The sequence below is a fragment of the Elephas maximus genome, chromosome 8 (assembly GCF_024166365.1).
Source record: "Elephas maximus indicus isolate mEleMax1 chromosome 8, mEleMax1 primary haplotype, whole genome shotgun sequence".
Taxonomy (NCBI): Eukaryota; Metazoa; Chordata; class Mammalia; order Proboscidea; family Elephantidae; genus Elephas; species Elephas maximus.
The window spans coordinates 96,721,528-96,749,286 of record NC_064826.1 but is presented as its reverse complement, the minus strand read 5'-3'; the positions used below and the strand labels follow the sequence as shown (position 1 = coordinate 96,749,286).

The 27,759-nt window shown below is 37.9% G+C and overlaps 1 protein-coding gene across 1 annotated transcript in view; it reads left to right on the top strand.

Moving 5' to 3' along the window:
- Nucleotides 1-27,759, top strand: part of DPY19L2 (dpy-19 like 2) — a 118,698-nt gene that overhangs the window by 868 nt on the left and 90,071 nt on the right. The window contains exons 2-5 of the mRNA XM_049893767.1: nt 15,333-15,357; nt 18,625-18,712; nt 22,316-22,453; nt 27,066-27,186. Coding sequence (XP_049749724.1) covers nt 15,333-15,357; nt 18,625-18,712; nt 22,316-22,453; nt 27,066-27,186 — 372 coding nt within the window. The remainder of the gene's footprint in view (nt 1-15,332; nt 15,358-18,624; nt 18,713-22,315; nt 22,454-27,065; nt 27,187-27,759) is intronic.

Genomic DNA, 27,759 nt, shown 5'->3' with positions numbered 1-27,759 from the left:
ACATTGCCCCGTGCTGGTATCCATTTATTTCCATATTGTTGTGCAGCTTCAGTGCCTAAACTTAGGGAAATTTTCTGCCTTGTTTAAGCATCTGTAAGATTTTTCTTCCATTTACATCCCTCACTTTCTGTAGTTCAAGAGGTAACTTAAGTTTTGTTGCTGTTTAAATAAACAGATAAATGTTTGCCAAAGTAACCAAGGAAACCCTGGTGGCTTAGTGCTTAAGTGCTATGGCTGCTAATCAAAAGGTCGGCAGTTCGAATCCACCAGGCACTCCTTGGAAATGCTATGGGGCAGTTCTGACTTGTCCTATAAGGTCGCTGTGAGTTGGAATCCACTCGACAGCAATGGGTTTGGTTTTTCTTTAACCTAACCAAACTTGTTGCCCTCAAATCGATTCAGACTCATAGCAGCCTTGTAATTTGTCAACCCTAACTTTGCTGATGTTAAAGGAGAATGAGTTTCCACACTTGAAGTGTTAAAAATACTTGAATAACAGATGGAAGTTCATATTTAGATATTATCAGATGTCTAATTATGCCAACAGATACATCCCACATCTAGAAACAGTCTGGCCTTGGAAGCCAAGCCGTTTTGCCATCCCAAACACAAGAACCCAAGCACTCATGTCTGGCACATTGAAGGCACTCAGTGAATGTTGGATGAAATAATGACGGACTCTGTTAAGTGCTACGGAAGCTAAGATAAGGGAATTAATACCTTAGGATGGAAAGTGGGAAATAGATCAAAGAAGACTTTTGAGAAAAGGTGGGATTTGAATTGTGACTAAGATTTGCATGTATGGAGCAGAGAACAAGAAATATTAGAGGCTAATAGAACAGCATGATCAAAGTAAGAAAATATGAATGCAAGGTTAGGCTGAAAGGAAGGGTACAAAAAAGAAGAGAAAGTAGGAAGTAAGTTGAGAAGGTTTTTTGGGAGAGTCTGAAGGGTCTGATTCAAAGTTAGGTTTAAGACATTTGAACTTCATTCTGTAGATGGTAGGAAAGCACTGAATGTTTTTTTTAATTGAAAAAGATTTTCTAATGAAGTGAAAGTCACACAACAAAACTGACCATTTTAAAATTAGTGACATTTAGTACATTCACAGTGTTGACACTGGGTGATTTTTAAATAGAGTGACGAGTGCTTCAGAAAGTTAACTTTGTAGCAGTGTGTCAGATGGACTGGAGATGGAGTAAGAAAGGAAGCAGAAATAATAGTTGGAAAGTAGTTAAGAGAATCCGGTCAGTAACTAATAATGATTTTAATGAGGGTTTTTCTTTTTTAGCAGCATTAGGAAGGAAGAGGTAAGGACAGATGTGAGAGTTAATGGAGGCAGGTTGACAGGACTGGATGGGTGGTGGGGTAGCAGGGAAGCAGGGACTCTGGAGTGCCAAAGAAGATGGTGCAGCTTTAATCTGAGTCACTGGAAGAAGTCATGGTGATGCCCATAGAAAATAGATGAGATAAGAGAAAAAAATGAGTGTGTTTTTAGAGGAGGCCTAAGATTACTTTTGGGTGTATGATTTTGAGGTATTTTTTTTTTTTTATGGGACATAGAAGGTCGTGTCATATGCATAATGCAGGAGGTTAATGAGTTTTCCTCCAATCCTGATGCCCTGTTCTTCTTCATATAGTCCAGCTTCTTGGATTATTTCCTCAGTTTACAGATTGAGTAAGTGCAGTGAAAGGATACAACTCTGATGCACACCTTTCCTGACTTTAAACTGTGCAGTATCCCCTTGTTCTGTTGGAATGAATGCCTCTTGATCCATGTACAGATTCCTCATGAGCACAATTAAGTGTTCCGGAATTCCCATTCTCTGCAACGTAATCCATAATTTGCTATCGTCCACACAGTTGAATGCCTTTGCGTAGTCAATAAAACACAGGTAAACATCCTTCTGGTATTCTCTGCTTTCAGCCAGGATCCATCTGACATCAGCAGTGATATCCCTGGATCCACGTTTGTCATGGGTTGAATTATGTCCCCCCAAAAATGTGTGTATCAACTTGATTAGGCCATAATTCCCAGTATTGTGTGGCTGTCCTCCATTTTGTGATTGTAGTTTTATGTTGAGAGGATTAGGGTGGAATTGTAATACCACCCTTACTCAGGTCACCTCCCTGATCCAGGGTAAAGGGAGTTTCCCTGGGGTGTAGCCTGTACCACCTTTTATCTCTCAAGAGATAAAAGGAAAGGGAAGCAAGCAGAGAGTTGGGGACCTCATACCACCAAGAAAGCAGCACCGGGAGCGGAGCGTGCCCTTTGGACCTGGGGTCCTTGTGTCTGAGAAGCTCCTCGACTGTGGAAAGATTGAGCACACAGACCTTCCTCCAGAGCTGACAAAGGGAGAAAGCCGTCCCCTGGAGCTGACACATTGAATTTGGACTTTTAGCCTACCTTACTGTGAGGAAATAAATTTCTCTTTGTTAAGCCATCCACTTGTGATCTTTCTGTCACGGCCTGATTCCTCTCCGGATTCTGGCCTGAACTTCTGGCAGTTCTCTGTCGATACACTGCTGCAGTTGCTTTGGAATGATCTTCAGTAAAATTTTGCTGGCATGTGATATTACTGATATTGTTCAATAATTTCCACATTCGGTTGGATCACCTTTCTTGGGAATAGGCATAAATATGGATCTCTTCCAGTCAGCTGGCCAGGTAGCCATCTTCCAGATTTCTGGACATAGACGAGTGAGCACTTCCAGCGCTGCATCCAGTTGTTGAAACGTCTCAATTAGTATTCTGTCAATTCCTAGAGCTTTGTTTTTCACCAATGCCTTCAGTGCAGCTTGGACTTCTTTCACTACCGTTGGTTCTTGATCATAGGTTATCTCCTGAAATGGTTGAATGGCGACCAATTTTTTTGGTATAGTGATTCTGTGTATTCCTTCCATCTTCTTTTGATGCTTCCTGCATCGTTTAAAATTTTCCCCATAGAATCCTTCAGTATCGCAACTTGAGGCTTGAATTTTTTGTTTAGTTCTTCCAGATTGAGGAATGCTGAGTGAGTTTTTCCCTTTTGGTTTTCTATCTCCACGTGTTTGCACATGTTATCATAATATTTTACTTTGTCTTTTTGAGCTGCCCTTTGACCACAGCCTTCAGTATGGATTACACCTCAACATAAAGGAGACAAAAATCCTTACAACAGGACCAATAAGCAACATTATGATGAATGGAGGAAAGATTGAGGTTGTCACAGGAGGCAAGGCCAAGATGGCGGAGTAGTCAACGCTTCCAGTGGTCTCTCTTACAAAAAAAAAGTGAAAAAACAAGTGAATCGATTATGTATATGACAAGCTAGGAACCCTGAACATCAAAGGCAAAGTTAAGAAAGAGGACTGAGTGACGGGGGAGGGAGAGATGGTGCAGATGCAGCGAGGAGTTTCCAGACCTGATTCAGTGGGAATCGGTGCCCCTCAGCCCTGATCCTCTGGCGCAACTGTGGCAGAGCTGGCGGTCGCATTCAGGATGCAGTTACTTCAGCGAAAGAAGACAAGCGAAATGGTGCAGCCCTGATCCCCTGACGCGACTAAGCAGGGCCAAGCCAGCGGCACAGAATCTACACATGCCTCCAGATTCAGCAAAAAAAAAAAAAAAAAAACAGCGCTTTTTGCACAAGATAAGTGATTTCGTCTAAACTACCATGCAGATCTAATATCTCCTCCTTTTGAAAGAATTTTCTCCCTTCTATCTGATCCCTCCTCCCTCTGCCCCGCGCTGGCTTCACTGACAGTCGATTTCCCTGGGCTTGGGATAGGTTCTGCTGTGCTTCCTGAGCCATTCACCTGGCCTTGGAAAAGAAACAAATTACAGACTTTGAATGTCTTTCACCCCTGCATGGACTCAGGTGGCCCCATTTCAGCAGCTAGGATCTCGTTATATTTGCAAGGGTGTATGTGCCTGAGGTCTGACTTTACCTGTTTCAGCTGTGTGGTGGAGAGGTGGGTTTTTGATTTTTGATACTGCTCTGCTTGTTAAACAGGATCCTTACCTACCCATATCAGGGGCCTGAGGACTGGTGGTTCCACCCATGCCACCTAGCCACCAGCAACAGGGGTCCAAGGATAAGTGGTTTCTCCCAGTCCTTTCAGCTAAAAGCATTGGGTGCCTATGGTAAGCTGCAGAGCCCACCCCCCGTGTGCTCTAGAGAACAGGGATGCACCTTCCTCACAGACACTTGGGAGAAGGTTTTCAGCCCCCTGCTTTGCTCAAGAGTGTGACTCCCTGCTATAACCAGAAACCTGTGCATACATCAATCACCATTGCTCCTCTAAGATCATAGGTGAGTGCCTGCACCACACACGTGATGACCGACTGCCTGGACACCTGAGCTGAATCTATACAAGAATAGTGAATGGACTCCTAGGCTCATATACCTGATAACAACTCTAGCCATCTGGTGACAGGATACTAGTGCTTCAGAGGTTCCAGTAATCAAGTTAGCTCACTCAAGTAGCCTATTTGGGTATATCAAAACAAAAGCAAGAACCTAGGGCACAGTGGGCAAACATAAATTAATACAATAATTTATAGATGGTTCGGAGACAATAGTCAATATCAAATCAGATAAAGAAGCAGACCACGATCACTTCAACAAACTCCAAAAACAAAGAATCAAGAAATCTTCTGGATGAAGGCTGTATTCCTGGAATTATCAGGTGTAGAATACAAAAGATTAACTTACAGAACTTTTCAAGAAATCAGGAAGGAGATCAGGCACAATGCAGAGCAAGCCAAGGAGCACACAGATAAAGCAATGGAGAAAATTAAGAAGGCTATTCAAGAACATAATGAAAAATTTAATAAGCTGCAAGAATCTGTAGAGAGCCAGCAATCAGAAATTCATAAGATTAACAATAAAATTTCAGAATAGACAACTCAGTAGAAAGTCAGTGGAGCAGAATTGAGGAAACGGAAGTGAGAATTAGCAAGACTGAAGATAAAACACGTGGCAACAATAAGTTCAAAGAAAAATCAGATAAAAAAATTTAAAAAATGAAGAAGCTCTAAGAATTACGTGGAACTCTATCAAGGGAAATAACATATGAGTGACTGGAGTACCTGAACAGGGAGGGAAAACAGAAAATACAGAGAGAATTGTTGAAGATTTGTTGGCAGAAAACTTCCCTGAGATGCTGAAAGATGAGAAGATCTCTATCCAGGATACTCATTGATCCCCATACAAAGTAGAGCCCAAAAGAACGACACCTAGACATACTATAATCAAACTTGCCAAAACTAAAGATAAAGAAAATTTTAAGAGCATTTTTAGGGATAAATGAAAAGTCACCTACAAAGGAGAGTCGATAAGAATAAGCTCAGACTACTCAGCAGAAACCATGCAGGTAAGAAGGCAATGGGATGACATATATAAAGCCTTGAAGGGGAAAAAAAATGCCAGCCAAGAATGATAATATACAGCAAAACTGTTTCTCAAATAGGACATTTCCAGATAAACAGAAGTTTAGGGAATTTGCAAAACCAAACCAGAAGTACTAAATACTAAAAAGGGTTTTCCGGTTAGAAAAATCAATAACATCAAATAACAACCCAAAACTAGAATACAGGACAGGAAAACCAGGTATCAACCCTGATAGAGAAAGCACAAAAATAAATCAAGGTAAAAAAAAAGATGCTTAAAGCAGAGAAACAGCTATATTATGTAAAAGATGACAACGTTGAATCAATAAAGAGGGACTAAATAAAGTAGTCATAGATCTTTCAATTGGAGAGGAAGGGAAGGTGATATAGGAAGATAAAATTTTGGTTTAAACTTAGAAATATAGGGGTAAATAACAAAATAACCACAAAGGAGACTAAGAATCCTACACATCAAAATAAGATATAAGAAAAACATACTCAGCGAAAACAAAATCGACAGCAATGAAAAAAAGGAAAACACAATTTATAAAGAAAAATTAGCACAAAAAAGGGAAAAAATAAACCATCAACAACATACAAAAAAAGATCAAAATGACAGCACTAAACTCACCCCATCCATAATTACACTGTATGTAAATAGACTAAATGCACCAATAGAGAGTTGCAGAATGGATTTAAAAAAAAAAAAACACGACCCGTCTATATGCTGCCTATAAGAGACACACCTTAGAGACATAAACTAAAACTCAAAGGATGGAAAAAATACATCAAGCAAGCAACAATTAAAAAAGTGCAAGAGTGGCAATACTAATTTCTGATGAAACAGACTTCAAAGTTAAATTCACCACAAAGGATAAGGAAGGACACTATGTAGTGATTAAAGGGATAATATACCAGGTGGTTATTACCATATTAAATATTTATGCAGGGCTTCAAGATACGTAAAACAAATTCTAACAGCGTTGAAAAGTGAGGTAGACAGCTTCATGATAATAGACTTCAACACACCGCTTTCAGTGAAGGACAGAATATCCAGAAAGAAGCTCAGTAAAGACACGGAAGCTCTAAATGTCATAATCAACCAACCTGACGTCATAGACATATACAGAACACTCCGCCCAACAGCAGACAAGTATACTTTCTTTTCCAGTGCACATGGAACATTCTCTAGACTACATATTAGGCCATAAAACAAGTCTTAACAGAATCCAAAATACTGAAATATTACAAAGCATCTTCTCTGACCATAAAGCCATAAAACTAGAAATCAACAGTAGAAAAAATGGAAGAGAAATCAAACACATGGAAACTGAACAACACCTTGCTCACAAATGATTGGATTATAGAAGAAATTAAGGATGGAATAAATTCATAGAATCCAATGAGAATGAAAACATTTCCTATGAGAACCTTTGGGACACAGCTAAAGCAGTACTCAAAGGTCAATTTATATAATAAGTGCACACATCCAAAAAGAAGAAAGGACCAAAATCAAAGAATTATCCCTACAGATTGAACAAATAGAATAGAGCAACAAAAGAAACCCTCAGGCACCAAAAGAAAGTAATAAAAATTAGAGCAAAATTAAATGAAATCGAGAACAGAAAAACAATTCAAAGAGTTAACAACACCAAAAGCTGGTTCTTTGAAAAGATTAACAAAATCGATAAACCGTTGGCCAGACTGACAAAAGAAAAACAGGAGATGAAGCAAATAACTGGAATAAGAAATGAGATGGGCAATATCACAACAGACCCAACTGAAGTTAAAAGAATCGTAACAAAATACTATGAAAAATTGTACTCTAACAAATTTGAAAGCCTAGAAGAAATGGACAAATTTCTAGAAATGTCCTACCTACCTAAATTAACACAAACAGAGGTAGAACAACTAAATAAACCCATAATAAAAGAAGAGATTTAAAAGGTAGTTAAAAAACTCCCAACAACAACAACCAAAAAAAGCCTTGGCTCTGACAGCTTCACTGGAGAATTCTACCAAACAAGAGATAACACCATTACTACTAAAGGTATTTCAGAGCATAGAAAAGGATGAAATACTTTGAAACTCATTCTATGAAGCCAGCATTTCCCTGATATCAAAACCAGGTAAAAACACCACAAAAAAGAGAACTACAGACCTTTATTCCTCATGAACTCGGATTCAAAAATCCACAACAAAATTCTAACCAATGGAATTCAACAACATATCAAAAGAAAAAAAAAAATTCACCACGACCAAGTGAGATTCATACCAGGTATGCAGGGATGGTTCAGCATTAAAAAAACAATCAAAGTAATCCGTCATGTAAATAAAACAAAAAAGAAGAACCACATGATCTTATCAATTGATGTAGAAAAGGCATTTGGCAAAGTCCAACACCCATTCCTGATAAAAACTCAGCAAAATAGGAATAGAAGGAAAATTCCTCAACATATTAAAGGGCGTTTGTACAAAGCCAACAACCAACATCATACCAAATGGAGAGAGTTTGAAAGCATTCCTCTTGAGAACGGGAGCCAGACAAGGATGCCCTTTATCACCACTCTTATTCAACATTGTGCTGGAGGTCCTAGCCAGAGCAGTTACACTAGATGAGGAAATAAACGGCATCCAAATTGTCAAAGAACAAGTAAAAATGTCTCTATTTGCAGATGCTGTGATCTTATACACAGAAAAAACTAAAGAATTCTCAAGAAAGCTACTGAAACTAATAGGACAGTTTAGCAGAGTATCAGGATACAAGATAAACATACATGAATCAGTTGGATTCCTCTACACCAACAAAGAGAACGTCAAAGAGGAAATCACCAAATCAATACCATTTACAATAGCCCCCTAAAAGATAAAGTACTTAGGAATAACTCTTAACAGAGACTTAAAAGACAAAAACTACAAGACAGCACTGCAAGAAACCAAAAGAGACCTACATAAGTGGAAAAACATACCTTGCTGATGGATAGGAAGATTCAACATTGTAAAAATGTCTATTCTACCAAAAGCAGTCCATAGATACGATGCAATTCTGATCCAAATTCCAGTGACATTTTTTAATGAGATGGAGAAACAAATCACCAACTTCACATGGAAGGGAAAGAGGCCCCAGATAAGTAAAGCATTACTGAAAAAGAAGAACAGAGTGGGAGGCCTCACACTACCTGATTTTAGAACCTATTATATACTGCCACAGTAGTAACAACAGCCTGGTACTGGTACAATAACAGATACAATGACCAGTGGAACAGAATTGAGAATCCAGACATAAATCCATCCACATATGAGCAGGTGACATTTGACAAAGGCCCAAAGTCAGTTAAATGGGGAAAAGATGGTCTGTTTAACAAATGGTGGTGGCATAACTGGATATCTATTTACAAAACAATGAAACAAGACCCATACCTCACTCCATGCACAAAAACTAACTCAAAATGGATCAAAGAACTAAGTGTAAAATCTAAAACGATAAAGATCATGGAATAAAAAATAGGGACAACACTAGGATCCCTAATACATGGCATAAACAGTATACAAAACATTACTAACAACATACAAACACCAGAAGAGAAACTAGATAACTGGGAGCTCCTAAAAATCAAACACCTATGCTCATGGTTTTATGCTCATCCAAAAAAAAAAAAAAAAAATCATCAGAAGACTTCACCAAAAGAGTAAAAAGATTACCTACAGACTGGGAAAAAGTTTTTAGCTATGACATTTCCAATCAGCATCTGATCTCTAAAATTTATATGATTCTGCAAAAATTCAACAACAAAAAGACAGTTGTTGAGTTTGCCCAATTAAAAAATGTTGCCCAATTAAAAAATGGGCAAAGGATATGGACAGGCACTTCACTAAAGAAGACATTCAGGAATGTAACAGAGACAGGAGGAAATGCTCATCATCATTAGCCATTTGAGAAATGCAAATCAAAACTACAATGAGATACCATCTCACTCCAACAAGCTGGCATTAATCCAAAAAACATAAAATAATAAATGTCGGAGAGGTTGTGGAGAGACTGGTACACTTACACACTGCCGGTGGGAAAGTAAAATGGTACAACCACTTTGGAAATTTATTTGGCACTTCCTTAAAAAGGTAGAAATAGAACTACCATAGGATCCAGCAGTTCCACTCCTTGGAATATATCCTAGAGAAATAAGAGTCTTCACATGAGCAGATACATGCACACCCATATTCATTGCAGCACTGTTTACAATAGCAAAACGATGGAAGCAACCAAGGTGCCCATCAGTGGATGAATGGATAAATAAATTATGGTATATTCACATAATGGATTACTATGCAATGATTAAGAACAATGATGAATCTGTGAGAGATTTCATAACATGGAGGAATCTGGAAGGTATTATGCTGAGTGAAATTAGTTGGAAAAGGACAAATACTGTATGAGACCACTAATATAAGAACTCTAGAAAAAGTTTAAACACAGAAGAAAATATTCTTTGATGGTTATGAGGGTGAGGGGTATTCACTAACTAGATAGTAGACAAGAATTATTTTAGGTGAAGGAAAAGACAACACAATACAGGGGAAGTCAGCACAACTGGACTACACCAAAAGTAAAGAAGTTTCCTGAATAAAACCAAACACTTTGAAGGCAAGAGTAGCAGGGATGGGGGGTCTGGGGACCGTGATTTCAGGGACATCTGGGTCAACTGGCATAACAAAATGTATTAAGAAAACATTTTGCATCCCACTTCGGTGAGAGGCATCTGGGGTCTTAAAAGCTAGCAAGCACCTCTGAGATGCATCAGTTGGTCTCAACCCACCTGGAGCAAGGAGAATGAAGAACACCAAAGACATATGGTAAAGATGACTCCAAGAAACAGAAAGGGCCACATAAACTAGAGACTCAATCAGCCTGAGACCAGAAGAACTAGATGGTGCCCAGCTACCACCCATCACTGCACTGACAGGGAACACAACAGAGAATCCCTGATGGAGCAGGAGAACAATGGGATGCTGATCTCAAATTCTCATAAAAAGACCAGGTGTAATGGTCAGACTGAGACTAGAGGGACCCTGGAGGTCATGGTCCCCAGACCCTTTGTTAGCCCAAGATTGGAACCATTCCCAAAGTCAACTCTCCAGACAGGGATTGGACTGGACTATAAAACAGATGATACTGGTGAGGGCTGAGCTTCTTGGCTCAAGTAGACACATGAGACTATGTGGGCAACTCCTGTCTGGAGGTGAGGTGAGAAGGAAGATGGGGGCAGGAACTGGTTGAATGGGCACAGGGAATACAGGGAGAGGAGGAATGTGCTCTCTCATTAGAAAGAGAGCAGCTAGGAGTACATAGCAAGCCTGAAACAGCAATGGCACTAAGGAGGATTTAGCATTAACTCTACATGATACCCCATTCGCCTGCAGATTGTTGATCCCACACAAGAGTATTTAATCCCATGGGCTAAACTAAGTGCCCAGCAAGATGCAGGATTATAAAGTCCACAGGGAATATTAGTAGTGAAAACCCAGAAGATGATCCTGGCTAATGGAGCCCTGACAAGCCCCTGGGGAGCCCACAAAGTCATGATGCAAACAGAGCATCGACTCGGCTTTCTTCCTGTTTCCTAGCTTCTCCACCTGTCTGGAGTCTTCATCACAAAATTGCTCTTTCAAGTATAATTACAATCTTGGTGGCCATCCTAAAAAAAAAAAAAAGATTGAGGTTGTCAGGGATTTCATTTTACTTGGGTCGACAATGCAACACCCATGGAAGCAGCAGTCCAGAAATGAAAAGATGCATTGCATTGTACAGATCAGCTGCAAAAAACCTCTTTAAAGTGTTGAAAAGAAAAGGAGTCATCTTAAGGACTAAGGTGCGCCCGATCTAAGCCATGGTGTTTTCAGTCGCCTCATATGCATGCGAGAACTGGACAATGAATAAGGAAGACTGAAGAAGAATTGACGCCTTTGAGTTGTGGTGTTGGCGAAGAATACCGAATGTACCGTGGACTGCCAAAAGAACGAACAGACCTGTCTTGAAGAGGTACAACCAGAGTGCTCCTTAAGACCAAAGATGGCAAGACTGTGTCTCACATACTTTGGACATATTATCAGTAGGGATCAGTCACTGGAGAAGGACATCATGCTTAATAAAGTAGAAGGTCAGTGAAAAAGAGGAAGACCCTCAATAAAATGGCTTGACACAGTGGCTGCAACAATGGGCACAAGCATAGCAACGATTGTGAGGATGGTGCAGGACTGGGCAGTGCTTCCTTCTGTTGTGCATAGGGTCGCTGTGAGTTGGAATCTAGTCGATGGCACCTAACAACAACTACAACAACACGGGACATACAGAGTAGCCGTAGTGGTACAGTGGTTAAGCACTCAGCTGCTAACCAAAAGGCCAGCAGTTGGAACCCACTAGCTGCTCCACAGGAAAGAGATGTGGCAGTCTGTTTCCGTAAAGATTTCAGCCTTGGAAACCCTATGGGGTAGTTCTGCTCTTTCCTATACAATCGCTATGAGTCAAAATCTACTAGAAGGCAATGAATTGATTTGTGGGACATACAAATGAAGATTTCTAGCAGGCTTTTGGATATGTATGACCATTGTTCAGAGAGAGAGAGATGGGGGGTAGTTTAGGAATGAAGATCATAGATTTGGGAATTATCCACATAGAAATGACAGTTAAAACTTTAAGATTGAGCGAGATTGCCAATGCATACCAATGTGAAGAGAGAAAAGTGGGCAAATGGTAGGTACTTGGGGGAAACTTAAATGTATATTTAAGAAACGAGGAAAAGGAGAAACCAGATAAGCATATAAAAATGGAGTGGTCAGAAAAATAGAAGAACCATGAGAGTTCTGTGTGATGGAAAGATGAGAGAGGAAGAAAGCCAGGAATGTGGTCATATGCTACAGAGAGTTTGAAAGGTGTGAGAACTGATGGAAACCATTGGACTTGATAAGTAAAGGGTCCTTGGTCATTTGACAGAGTTATAGGTGTTGGTGATGGAAAAATTCGGGAACAGTTAATGGTGATGGTTGAACAACATAATGAGCTGTACATGTCACTAAACTGTACATGTGAAGATTGTAGAAATGGCAGATGTTTTGTTACCTATGTACTTACCACAGTTAAATAGTTAATAATAAAAAATGTTATAGGAACTTAGGAGAAAGGTTGGCCTAGAGTCTTGAGTGAATGGAGAAGAAGATAGAGACAGAGACATAGAGTGAGAGCACACATGTGCAACAGAGAGGGAGAAAGAGAGAGAGACTCCCATAGTTTGAAGGGCTATTAGATCAAGGGAAGTGTGTTAAGGCCTAGGAAAATTAAAGGCTAAAGGGAAGGATCAAGGGGAGAGGATGAGATTGAGGTTCTAAGAGAAAGAATAAATGATGGGGCAAGTTTTGGAATATTCAAAGGAATGGAATGAAAAGCATACATTTTGAGAAAGTAAGTGTAAAAAAGAGGAGAGCTACTTCCTCTTCTGAGATGGTAGAGAATAGGAAGGTTAGGGTTACTATAGAGAAATTTTTAGAGAAATTTTGAAGTGGGGAAAAGAGAAGTTGGGAGTGCGTGTGTCAAAAATGGTCTTTTTTTTTCAGTAAACCATTAAGGCTATGTCATCTTTCTGGGTGAGACTGGTAGGGATAGGATTCAGAGGCTCAGGAGACAGGCTTTTTTCTCACATCTCCAAAAGAGGTGATAAGCATTTCATACATTTAGAATATTGACATCATTACTCCTTACCACTTTTTGAGGGGTTGCAGGCAGGTGTGGAATGTAGAGTAGTGGGGAGGGAGATGAGATAGACGAGAAAATTTTGAAGCTCTTTGGAAAGCTAGATGGATTTGTTAGGATATTTGATCTTTTTATTTTCCTTAAAAATAAGTGTTTTTGCCAGACTATATGATATGCATGGGTTTTGGGTAGAAAGCCAATAATAAGGGAATAACAAAGCGGATACACACAGGACAGCCTCTGCATATCTTAAAGTTAAGGAAATCTCATTGGATAAGCATCTGCTTCAAGTTGACAGAGAAGGTATAAGGCTTAATTTCAAGGTGGTTCAGGGCATAAAGAGATAATATATATATATAGTGAATATAGCATAAGATAGGGGTAAGCAAGGTTTTTCTGTTAAGAGCCGGTTAGTAAATATTTTAAGTTTTGCAGGCTGTGTACAGTCTGTGTAGCTTATTTTTCTCCTCCTCCTCATCTCCTTTTAACAATGCTTTAAAAATGTAAAAACCATTCTTAGCTTTCAGACAGTACGAACACACCACAGGCCCATGGTAGTTAGGAATATGGCTGCAACCTCTCAGCAGCACATTGCCCACTGACTTCCAAGGTGTCTCAGGGTGGGTTTGAACTGCCAAACTAGTAGTCGAGCCTTTAACCATTCGCACCACCCAGGGACTCCTAGTTAGGAATATGGGAAAAGAACTGTAGAAGCATGATTTTCAACTCATTGCAGTTTTTTAAAATTAATTTTTTTATTGAATTTGCACTTAACTTTGTTAACCAAGCTGAGTAATTTTTTACTTTTAAGAGGTTAATGTTGATGGTTTGTAAAATGACTTGGTAAGTATATTTGGGACAGCCATAAGAAATACCATTATGAAATCATGGAGGGGAGGCAGGAGAGTAAGGACCTTTGTAAATCCATTCCTCCATAAAAACAGAGAAAATATTTGAAACATTATCAAAATCAACATTTTCAAAATGTTGGAAATTAACCAAAGGTTTACCACAATCTAAAGAACATTTAGAACCTCTATAAAAAAAAAAAAACCCATTGCGGTGGTGGTGACTCCAACTCATGGCAACCCCATGAATGTGGGAGTAGAATGTGCTCCATAGGGTTTTCAATGGCTGGTTTTTTGGAGGTAGATCACCAGGCCTTTTTTCTGAGGCACCTCTGGGTAGACTGGAACCTTTATCCTTTTGGTTGACAGCCAAATGCATTTGAACCATTCGAACCACCCAAAGACTGTGAACCTCTGTAAAGGAAGCAGTTTGTAGTGTTTTAACTCAGCCAGTTTCATCCCACTCTCTCCAGCTCCATCCTGTTGTCGAGTCAATTCCAATTCACAGCAACCCTATAGGACAGAGTAGAACTGCCCCATAGTTTTCCAAGGAGCAGCTGGTGGATTCAAACTGCTGACCTTTTGGTTAGCAGCTGAGTTCTTAACCACTGAGCCACCAGGGCTCCCTACCAGCTCCATCCCATTGCCGTCAGGTTGATTCCAACTTATAGTGACCTTATAGGACACAGTAGAACTGGTAGTGGTGAAAACTAGTAGCCCCTTTACCACCAGAGGGGGCAGACTAGGTTTAACTTCTCAAAGAGCCCCACCCCAGATTATTGTCACTGTCTGGCCTGTCTCCCAGCTCCCTAGCAAAGCCTCATTCACAGGGCATTGGCATGGTTGGCACAGTAACTCCAGATGAGTCTTCTCAGTAGTCAGAGTGCTCCCAAAGCTTGGCGAAGTTATTCATGAATGTATTGCACAATGGCTTCTGTTAGCTAAGATCATTTCTGAAAGACTCTTCCCTTTAAAATACTATGTAAAGAAATAAAGAATAAGAGAGAACAGGGAATAGTAGAGAACAATACTGAAAAAAAAAAGTCAAAATCGTCTATAATTTCATCACTTTTTTTTACAAATTACCTAAGTGAGCCGCAAAAATCTTTCACATTGTTCCCATTACACTTCACAACCTCCCCCGCCCAGCCCCCTGCCCCCAGAGGTAAGCACTGTTAACAATTTGGTTTATGTCCTTCTGGAATTTTTTCTATGCCTGTGTAGGACAGGTAGCTAGCCATCTTGCCTGTGTGTGCATGCTTTTTTTGCCTCCCTGGACATACAAGGGAATACATTTGAAATACTTGTTTTAAACGTATTTTATTTTATTAAAGCAACCTTTAATGTCTTTTTTGTTTTCTTTTTCCAGCTGCCTTTGTGGGATTTTTACACTGGTAAGATTTAGTTTCAGTTTGAAATAAATAACATTTGGATTAAGATTTTCCATCAGTGTTTGCATGCAATAAAACAATAAGTGTTTTCTGTTATAGAACATCTATATGTGCACAGATTTACACATATATTTTTAAATTGTGTTTTTGGTAAAAGTTTACACAGCAAATTAGGTCCCCAATTTAACAATTTCTATGCATATTGTTCAGTGATATTGGTTACAGTTTTTACAGTGTGTCAACATTCTCATTGTTTCCCTTCTGGTTGTTCTGTTTCCATCAATCTAGCTTCCCTGCTGCCCCACCCCCACCCCAGCCTCTTGTCATTGATTTAGGGTAAATATTGACCGTTTGGTCTCATGTAGATGATATAGATGTATATATTACTTTTTACAAACCTCATATTGAAAGAGCAGTTATAAAATAGACGTATTAGGAAAATAGTAATTTATGAATGAAAATATTTTTGTTTTACCAAAGGATTCACTACTTTATTTCTTTAAATATCCAACTTTTTTAGTGTATTTTGTGTGCTTCTTTCATTTCAGAAACTCCCTTCTTTCATATTAAACTGTGTTGTTAGGCACATAAATTTAGAGCTAAAGTTTTACTAGCACCTGTCAAATGAGAATCAGGTAGAAATGAAGATAAAGACTCTGAAATAATAATGCAAAATTAAATTTTTGGTTCAAGTTTATATACGCATACACTTTATTTTACACAAGATGTATTTGTAAAAATAATATGTAAAATATTATTTTCCCTCTGACGTTTTCATTTCTAAATAAGCTTTGGGATCTCTACTCTTGGAAAGTATGTGATTGGCCCCCACCTTCTATTGGTACACTGTTCACTAGCTACTTAGCCTGCAGGGACTTTTCAGTGTTAGACTAAGACCGTAATGCTAGGAAGCATTTTCTATAACTGTTGGTATCCTAGCATATATCTTACATGTGAATGAGGGTTAGTGAGAAACAGTATTGGTGTACACAATTTTGCTTTATTTTCTATGTCATTAGGAAACATCTACTATGTAAATTAAGCACAGCGTGATTGCTGACTATAAACGAATTTGCTTATCACGTTTGCCCTTATTTTTAACCATCTACAGCTTGAGTTTTCTTTATGTTGAGGTGCAAGCCATGCTGAAGGCTGTGGTCTTTGATCTTCATTAGTAAGTGGTTCAAGTCCTCTTCACTTTCAGCAAACAAGGTTGTGTCATCTGCATAACGCAGGTTGTTAATGAGTCTTCCTCCAATCCTGATGCCCCATTCTTCTTCATATAGTCCAGCTTCTTGGATTATTTGTTCAGCATACAGAATGAATAGGTATGGTGAAAGAATACAACCCTGGCGCACAACTTTCCTGACTTTAAACAAATCAGTATCCCCTTGTTCTATCCGAACAACTGCCTCTTGATCAATGTAAAGGTTCCTCATGAGCATAATTAAGTGTACTGGAATTCCCATTCTTCGCAATGTTATCCATAATTTGTTATGATCCACACGTCGAATGCCTTTGCATAGTCAATAAAACACAGGTAAACATCCTTCTGGTATTCTCTGCTTTCAGCCAGGATCCATCTGACATCAGCAATGATATCCCTGGTTCCATGTCCTCTTCTGAAACCCACCTGAATTTCTGGCAGTTCCTTGTCAATATACTGCTGCAGCCATTTTTGAATGATCTTCAGCAAAATTTTGCTTTCGTGTGATATTAATGATATTGTTCTGTAATTTCCACATTCAATTGGATCACCTTGCTTGGGAATAGGCATAAATATGGATCTCTTCCAGTCAGTTGGCCAGGAAGCTGTCTTCCATATTTCTTGGCGTAGACGAGTGAGCACCTCCAGCACTGCATCTTTTTATTGAAACATCTCAATTAATATTCCATCAATTCCTGGAGCCTTGTTTTTCGCCCATGCCTTCAGAGAAGCTTGAACTTCTTTCTTCAGTGCCATCGGCTCCTGATCATATGCCATCTCTTGAAATGGTTGAACACCGACTAATTCTTTTTAATGAAGATCAAAGACCACAGCCTTCACTATGGACTGCACCTCAACATAAAGAAAACAAAAATCCCTCACAACTGCACCAATGAGCAACATCATCATAAACGGAGAAAAGATTGAAGTTGTCAAGGATTTCATTTTACTTGGATCCACAATCAACAGCCATGGAAGCAGCAGTCAAGAAATCAAAATACGCATTGCATTGGGCAAATCTGCTGCAAAGGACCTCTTTAAAGTGTTGAAGAGCAAAGATGTCACCTTGAACACTAAGGTGCACCTGACCCAAGCCGTGGTGTTTTCAATTACATCATGTGCATGTGAAAGCTGGACAATGAACAAGGAAGACCAAAGAAGAGTTGACGCCTTTGAATTGTGGTATTGGAGAAGAATATTGAATATACCATGGACTGTGAAAAGATCGAACAAATCTGTCTTAGAAGAAGTACAACCAGAATTCTCCTTAGAAGCAAGGATGGCGAGACTGCGTCTTACATACTTTGGACATGTTGTCAGGATGGATCAGTCCCTGGAGAAGGACATCGTGCTTGGCAGAGTACAGGGTCGGCGGAAAAGAGGAAGACCCTCGACGAGGTGGATTGACACAGTGGCTGCAACAATGAGCTCAAGCATAACAACGATTGTAAGGATGGCGCAGGACCGGGCAGTGTTTCGTTCTGTTGTGCATAGGGTCGCTATGAGTCGGAACTGACTCGACGACACCTAACAACAACAACAGCTTGAGTTCGTTGCAGTGATGCATTATCTTGGCTTATAATTCTGTTTTTTGGCACTGGAAAGTTGATCCCTTCTGTGATATCATACTTATCTAAAAATTGCACTTAATTTGAATGATTTTATTTAAAATTATACTCTGAATGCTTTGTACTAGTTAGAGCAGCATTTCCCAAGGCTGGAACAGTAGAATCACTTGTGAAACTTAAAAAACAAAACAAAAATCTGCTTCTGTTCGGATTCAGAGTTCTGGGGTGGGAGGTGGAGTGGAGACAGCCACAGGAGTTTTAGGTGTACGGTTATAATTAAGATCCAGAGAGTTAAAGAACTTCAGAGGTGTGTCTTGCTGTATTATAAATGCCTGACAATGTACAAAGTAGTAAGGAAATTATAAAATTATCTCAATATTTGTTATACAAATTTATTTTTCATTTTTATGAGTTATTTTGTTTATCCATAACTTAATTATTTTAGTACTGCTTATGAAACCTGCTTTATAATATGGTGCTTCATCTTTTTTCTAGGATACATTTAATAACACTTTTCGAAAATGATCGCCATTTTTCTCACCTCTCATCCTTGGAACGGGAAATGACTTTTCGCACTGAAATGGTTAGGTTCTTTATTCTAGTGAATTAATTCGTATTTATAAATGTTAGTATTATAAGCTGGAAATTTATTAGGGACTGAAATGATTTTCTGGGGACCCGAACTGTTTAAGCTATGACCCAGGTTTATTACTTAAATATAAAAGTGTTTGGGGTTATTATTATTATTATTTTACTTATTTAATTATCTCTTCCTTTTTCCTAATGCAGACTTCTTTTAAAGATCAAATATAATAGCTGAGAAAAAAGGAGAACAAAGAAAGACGGCATATAAGTACTGATATGAACCAACAAAACCAGCCCACTGCCGTCGAGTCAATTCTGACTCATAGCGACCCTGATATGGGGTATCAAATATTAACAGAAATTGCTTTCTATTGGGCTAAAAGAGATCCCATGTTTTACCTGGCCCTTTCTTTTTTTTTCCAAATAATCTCTAAGAGCCAACTTTGTTTTTTATCCTATTTTTAATTTGTTTTTCATCACCTTCAAAAATATGCTAAAGGGAGAATAAAAATCAATAAAAAGACTTCTTTCTCCATGGTTCTCTATATGGCAGGGATGTTGCATTTTTTTTATTTTTATTTTTTATTGTACTTTAGATGACGGTTTACAGAACAAACTAGCTTCTCATTAAACAGTTAGTACACATGTTGTTTTATGACATTGGTTAACAACCCCACAACATATCAATACTCTCCCTTCTCGACCTTGGGTTCCTTATTACTGGCTCTCCTGTCCCCTTCTGCCTTCTAGTCCTTGCTCCTGGGCCGGTGTGCCCCTTTAGTCTTATTTTGTTTTATGGGTTTGTCTAATCTTTGGATGAAGATTGAGCCTCAGGAATGACTTTTTAACTGAGCTAAAAGAGTGCCATACTCTCAGGGTTTCTCCAGTCTCTTTCAGGCCAATAAGTCTGGTCTTTTTTGTGAGTTAGACTTTTGTTCTACATTTTTCTCCAGCTCTGTCTAAGACCCTCTATTGTGATCCATGTCAGAGTAGCAGTGGTGGTAGCTGGACACCATCTAGTTGTACTGGACTCAGTCTGGTGGAGGCCATGGTAGTTGTATCTTTAGTTTTCTTCATTCTCCATTGCTCCCAGAGGGGTGAGACCAGTAGAGTATCTTAGATGGTTGCTCACAGTCTTTTAAGACCCCAGATGCTACTCACCAAGGTAGAATGTAGAACATTTTCTTTATAAACTGTGTTATGTCAATTGAGCTGTATGTTCCCGGAGACTGTGGTCCACACAACCCTCAGCCCAGCAATTCACTCCCTCAGGGAGTTTGGATATGTTTATGGAGTTTCCATGACCTTGCCTTGTACAAGTTGTACTGCCTTCTCCAGAAGAGCCAACTTTTGATGTAATTTCTTTAATGTTTCTCTTCTTTTGAGACCGAATCTATAAAATGCTTGACTCTGCTTTGAGGAAACCCTCTTCCCCAGTCATATTTTGATTGCCTTCCACCCTGACTCATCTTCCAGCACTATATCAGTGTTCTGCTGTTATCCATAGGGTTTTCACTAGCTAATTTTTTTTGGAAGTAGATCGCCAGGCCCTTCTTCCTAGTCAGCCTTAGTCTGGAGGCTCTGCTGAAACCTGTCCATTATGGGTGACCATGCTGGTATTTGAAATACTAGTGGCATAGCTTGCAGCATCACAACCACACATAAGCCACCACAGTACAATGAACTAACAGACAGGCGGTGGTATTGACACAGTGGCTGCAACAATAGGCTGAAACTTACCTACTATTGTGAGGATGGTACAGGACTGGGCAGTGCTTCGTTCTGTTATACATAAGATTGCTATGAGTTGGAGCCGACTCAACTGTACCTAACAACTGTAAAATGGGGATAATGGCCTCTGCCACACGTATCTCACATGATATTGTGTGGATTAAATGAATACCAAAGAGCCCTGGAAGTGTACCAGTTAGTTAGTCAACTAGTTTCTCCCGCTCTGTGGGAGAAACACCTAGTGATCTGCTTCTGTAAAGATTACAGCCAAGAAAACCCTACGGGGCAAGTTCTGCTCTGTCGCATGAGTTCTCTGTGAGTTGAACGGCATTCAGCAACAACAGCAGCAGCAAACAGATACCAGAACTGCAGAATTTTACATTTTAGGAGAGAGCATGAAAGTCCTCCAGATCAGCTCCCAGGTAGTTGGGGGCCAAGTAGAGAACCAGAACTGGTCTCCTGACTCTACAGCCACTGCTTTTTAAACTTCACTCTTATAGCCCCTTCAAACTTTGAAGAATCAATATCTTAACATTTGTATGGCATTTGAATATTTTAATGGTATTATTTCCCAAAGAGAGGACCTGACATATTAAATAAAGAGTGTAGCTGGGCAGAGTCTGGACTTCAGGTAGCAGTTCTGTGCTTAGTGGTGTGATGACGAGTCAGTTAACATTTCTAATTCTGAGTACTCTCATCTGTTAAATAGAAATAATGCAACCTTACAGGGTTTTTGTGAGAATGAGGGAGATAATGAATGGAAGCATATAGCACAGTGCCTGGCACGAAAACAATAGTTGTTATCAATAAAACTTATTTATATATTTACTTTTTCTCTAAATGTAGGCTTAATACATATTAAAAAATAGACATCCTTTAATTGTTGCCTTCTTAAGAAGGACGGAAAATCCTTATATGTGCTCATATTTTATCAATCAGACCTATAGGAAATGGTCTTTCAGACACCAGCTAAAACAAATCTTCAATTTAGTAGTCACTATTGTTGCCTAATCTACCAAAAATAAAGCAGTTGAGTGAGACAGGAATGAGAGTAGTGTTGAAGTTGTTTACTTGTTTTTTGGGTAGTGTATGATTAACAATGTGACCCTTTATTCACTGACACAGTTCAGAAGTGAAAGCAGGACACTGATGAGGGAAGTAATTTGAAACAATATGATTTTGCTAATCCTTGAATATTAGCTAAACAGTACTTTTACTAGTTTAGTAAAACCGTTACTTTACATGCTAACAGTATGCTAAGATAATCCCCTTTTTCAGTATACAATATTTGTGAGTGACATAGTTGATATTTATTTAGCATTCACTTTATGCAGAGGCATTAGATGAAGCTACAAAATAAGTTGAAAGTATGGAACTTCATCTCATGTTGCTTAAAATTGTATGTTATTTCTTAACAGTATGGGAAAAAAGTATTTTCTATATGCAGAGTTGTACAGGGACATGAGTGCATCCCTGTTTATGATAAATACATCAGATCTCAACCTCTAAGTATTTCATAATGTGGGAATTAAAAATAAATTTTATATGTATTTAGAAAATCTCCTTAAAATATAATAGTAAGGAATAATTTAAAAAATTGTTGCCATTGAGTCAATTCCAACTCATAGTGACCCTATAGGACAGAGTAGAACTGCCCCATAGGGTTTCCAAGGAGTGGCTTGTGGATTCAAACTGCCAGCCTTTTGGTTCACAACCAAATGCTTAACCACTGTGCCACCAGGTCCCTAAGGAGTAATTAGGAAGTATTATTATTGACTTTCTCTTTCTTTGCAGAAGAAATTGTTCTAAAAAGATTATAGAACTAAATATTTTCAAGTTTTACTTATATCAACAATATGTGCCTTTTTAGGGGCTTTATTATTCCTACTTCAAGACCATTATTGAAGCACCTTCATTTTTGGAAGGACTTTGGATGATTATGAATGACAGGCTTACTGAATATCCCCTTGTAATTAATACAGTAAAACGCTTCCATCTTTATCCAGAGGTGAGTAATATTTTGAGACAAATATTATCTGTATGCTGATCCCTTTTTCATTGTTAGATAGAAATAGTAAGTAAGCACAATGATATTAGAAAAGGGATAGAAGTTTTTAGGTTCATTGTTGTATATGTTCATATGGTTAGATGAGCAAGGTATCAAAAGTTTTCTCCTAAAATTTACAGACTCCAGAAACTGTGCTCACATGAACTCAAAGAATAAAACCTTAGTATGGAAGTAATGAAGGATCCCTGTTAAGGACTCAGCTGCTAACCAAAAAGTTGGTGGTTCTAACCCACCTAGCAGCTCTGAGGGAGAAAGACCTGATGTGCTTTCGTAAAAATTACATACAGCCAAGAAAACCCTTTGGGGCAGTCCTACTCTGTCACATGGGGTCATTATGGGTTGGAATTACCTTGAGGTCACCCAACAACAACAACATGAAAGCAGTGGTCAGGGCAGTAAAAAAAAAAAAAAAAAAAAAAAAAAAAAAACAAGCCAAAAGGAAAGAAAAGTAAGCCAAGAAGGATTCTAAGTAGAGATGGTCTGTTGGCTTTGGAGACTGGTGGAGGTAGGCAGAACAGTGACCTTGAAATTTCATTAATAAAGTAAGATTTGTTTAGTCATATAGCCAAAAATATATGAGCATCTTCCAGTGCTTAGCCTGAAAAAATATGAATTTTATGGTAGTCTACAAACTTTACAAATTAGAAAAACAGGACAAAAAAATCAGTAAACTCAGTTTGTGAACTCTTAAATGCTAAATTTGACATCATAAGCACTACTTTTGAGTTTAAATTTGTCTCAGATTCTAGCAAATTAGTTAAAAATTATTACTTTTTATTCCTTTTTTCACATTTATATAGGTTTTAAAAATTATTATTCATTTGCTTTTGAAAACCTAAAAAGTCATCTTCTTTTTCTAATAGGCTACCCAGATTTTCTATTTCTTTTTGTCAGTGTTGATAATTTTTATGTCTTTCGAGGAATTTGTCCATTTCATCTGAAAGTTGACAAATTTATTGACATAAAATTGTTCATAATGTTCCCTTATTCTTTTAATGTCAGAACGATGTTTGTCTTTCATTTGTGATATTGGTAAATTGCATATTTTCTTTGTTTTTCTTCATCACTGTAGTTAGAGTTTTATCCATTGCTGTTTACAAAATACTAACTTTTGGCTTCACTGATCTTGTTGTATTGCTTTTCTTTTTTGTATTCCATTGATTTCTCCTCTCATCTTTATTATTTCCTTCCTACTGCTTACTTTGGGTTTACTTTGATCTTCTCTTGCTAGTTGCTTAAGGTGGATGCTTACCTCCTTGATTTAAAATCTTTTTTTTCCCTAAAAGAAGCATTTCATTGCTATGAGTTTTCCTCTAAATACTGCTTTATCTGCTTTCCATAAATTTAGATGTGTTTAGTTTTAGATATGTAGTTCAGATCTATATTATTTTGCAATTTCTCCTGTGATTTATTTTTACTACTATGCAGCTTCTTTTATTACCATGTATTTGAAGATTTTTCTAGATAACTTTTGTGAATTTCCAATAAACCTATTGTGGTTAAAGAATATGTTGTATATAATATGAGTTCTTTGAAGTTTATTCAGGCTTGTTTTATGGCCCTGTCTGATCAGAAGTTGTCTTAGTTATCTAATGCTGCTATAACAGAAATACCACAGGTGAATAGCTTTGACAAAGAGAAATTTATTCTCTCACGGTCTAGGAGGCTAGACATCTGAATTCAGGGTGCCAGCTCCAGGGGAAGTCTTTCTCTCTCTGTTGGCTCTGAGGAAAAGTCCCTGTCATCAATCTTCCCCTTGTCTAAGAGGTTTTCAGTGCAGGAACCCCAGGTGCAAAGGATATGCTCTGCTCCCAGCACTACTTTCTTGGTGGTATGAGGTCCCCATGTCTCTCTTCTTACTTCTCTCTTTTATATCTCAAAAGAGATTGGCTCAAGACACAACCTAATCTTATGGATTGAGTCTTGCTTCATTACCGTAACTGCCTCTAATCCTGCTTCATTAACATCATAGAGGTAGGTTTCACAAAATGTAGGAAAATCACATCAGATGACAAAATGGTAGACAGTCACACAATACTGGGAATCATGGCCTAGCCAAGTTAACACTTATTTTGGGGGACACAATACAATCCACGATAGAAGGTTTCCTGGTGATCTTCATGCTGAGCTGAGTCTTGAAGGATGAATGGGGGTTAGGCCAAAAAGGGAGAGTCAGATTATGTGGTCAGGATGTTAAGTGAAAGGGCAGTTTGGGGCAGGCATATGCAAAGATACAGATTCTTGAGGAAGTGTAGTAAGTATAGTAAGAGCTTCAGGTAGTTTGTATGACTGAAATTGTAGGATGTTTGGTGAAAAGTGCTAGAGATGAGCTTGGAGAGGTGAGGTAGCTAGAGACTAGATCATGGAGGGTCTTATATGAATTGCTGAAGAATTTGTATTTTGTTCTGAAGGCAGAGGATCAAGATGTGCATTCTAGCTTTGAATTGTAGAACTGTCACATTGGCATAAGATTTAGAAGATGAATTGGAGGGAACCAAGACTGGAATCAGGAGACTAATGATGAAGCCCTGATCTATAGTTATGATAGTGACTTTTAAGCATAATAAGTGGATTTTTAAAAGAGTTAATGTATAGAATTAATAGAACTTCATAACGAATTGTATATAGGTAGGAAGTTGGGGAAGAGTAGTCCATGATGACTTCTAAGTTTCTGGATTGAGGAAGTAACCTAATCATGATGATGTTTACTAAAGTGAAAACCACAGAACAGAGTAGGCTTTTTGGGGGGAAAAATTGTATGTTCAGTTTTGGATGTGTTAAGTTTGAAGTGCCTATAGAGCATTCCAAATGGAGATTTCTAGGAGTTAAAAAAAAATAAAAAGCCTTTGCCGTCGAGTCGATTCCGACTCATAGCAACCGTGTAAGTCGGAATGGACTCGAGGGCAACGGCTTTAGGCAATATAAATTACTAAGTTTGATCCCATTCTTAACTTAATGCTTTTTTTTTTTTTTAAGTTAGACCAGTGAAAAAATACCTGAGTAGAGAACTACAAAGAATTTATGATATTAAAATGTCTAGAACTATATGGTGTTACAGCAGTCATACAAATATCCGAGAGATTACTTATTTAGAGTTAATTCTCCACTAGTTGAAAAAATGGGTTTTCACATTAAACTTACTAAAAAGCCAACATAGTGAATATTATAGTTCACTTCTAACATTTTTTCTACTCTAAATGATTAGTCTAAAAATAGGGGCCAGGAAATAACAGCCCATTGGCCAAATCTGGCACACTGCCTATTTTTGTAAATAAACTTTTATTGGAGCACAGCCATGCCCATTCATTTATATACTCTCTATGGTTGCTTTCACAGGGCAGTGGCAGAATTGAGTTGCCACAGGAACCACATGGCTACAAAGCATAAAATATTTACTACCTAGCCACTTAGAAAAGGATTGCAACCTTTGGTCTAAGATAATCTTGATAACTTCATCCCTTTTGCTAGTGATTGGTTCAGGAATCAGCATGTTGTTCCCTTCAGTGAGCAATGATAGGAAGTCTGCTAGAAACTTCTTGAAAAAATAACCATGCTTTTAAAGGGAAACCACAGAAATAGATGATTTCTCTTCTTCCTCTGGGCATTGTCATACCTGAATGTGATGCCTGAAATTGCTGTTGCCATCTAGTACAAGGTTGTGAATGAAGCCAACACTGAGTAGGGCTCAAGTGAGAGATGGAAAGAACCTGAATATTTTATGACATCTTCGTGATAGTGATTGTACTGTGCTGGGAGTCTGTCCTACCTTTGGACTTCTCCCAGTCAGGAGTGATAATACATAATCTTACTGTGTTGAAATCATTTGAGACAGATTTTTGTTACTTAGCCTTGAAAGCTTATTGTATTGTTGAGTAACTACATGTTTTTACATGCCTAGGGAAATGACCAGAAGGATGATCTCCAAAATATTAAAATCTCTAGGTGGTTTTTACTTTCTCTTTTGAGCTTTTCTAAACATAAGTATTTTGCTTGCTTGTAATTTTTGTTTTTTGTCTTTTCCTTGTCTTTAAACTATTTAAAGTGGATTGCAAATTGGGAAGAATTGGTCTTCTGCTTAGCCAAAATTTAAATGGGCACATGAGCTATTATTATAATATATGTAGTTGTTTTTATATTTTTTAGACTATAAAAAAATATATATTTAAGTGCCTAAGTAAGTAATCAGGGAATGTTTCTATAAATCTTTGTACTTTGCCATTAATCACCATCCTTTTATACGTGAGTTTACAGCTACTATTATTTCTAGTACTGAATTAATTACAAGAGTATATTACAATGATGTTGATTATAACATCTCATTATAGATGTGAATTACTCAGTAAATAAATAAATAAATAAAATTTTTTTATACAACTCTAGTTTATAATATATGTATGGCCTTTCAAATATTTTCTAAGTGAAATGATTGAAATAAATTTCTCAAAATTTATAATGTCAAAGGCAAGCATCATAATGTGCTATCTTGAAAAAAATTTATTATGAAGAAAATGTATTTTCCTCCATTATTTCTTTTTGTTTTTATCTTTTAAAGGTAATCATAGCAAGCTGCTATCGCACACTCATGGGAATAATGAATTTATTTGGAATAGAAACTAAGACCTGCTGGAATGTCACCAGAGTAGAACCTCTTAATGAAGTTCAAAGCTGTGAAGGCATGTTTCTCCCTAAAATGCTGCTGTATTCTCATTAGTGTTTTCATAAACATTTCATAATGTTACTACTCATTTTAAGAATTACTATAAACTACTGTGGCTGATTTTTTTTTTCTCTAAAACACCCTAGAACTTATTTACCTAAGTAAGTTATTTTCTTCTTTTAAGTAGTTTTCTGAGAAGGCTATGCACTTACTAATTGGGATATTAATTTGGAATTTAATATGAGTATTAATGTACCCCAATGTAAAGCAATCCTCAGTGTAAGTCATTCTTTTGTTTTCAGAATGATAAGATTCCCCCAAAAATTAGGGGAGGTAGTTTGAGTATATAAATTTTGGAAATATGGAATGAACAGTCAAATATCTATTTGTAATGTTCAATGTATTAATCTAGTTTTGCACACATATTTTAAAATAAGATACAAAATAATAAATGAATTTATAAATATTACTTTTTTATACTTTGAAAATTCATGAATAGTTTTAACCAAACTCTTCATATGCATCTTCTACATAGGTGCATTGGTAAAAGAACTACTTTCGGAATCATCTAGCAGTTTTCCAGGATACT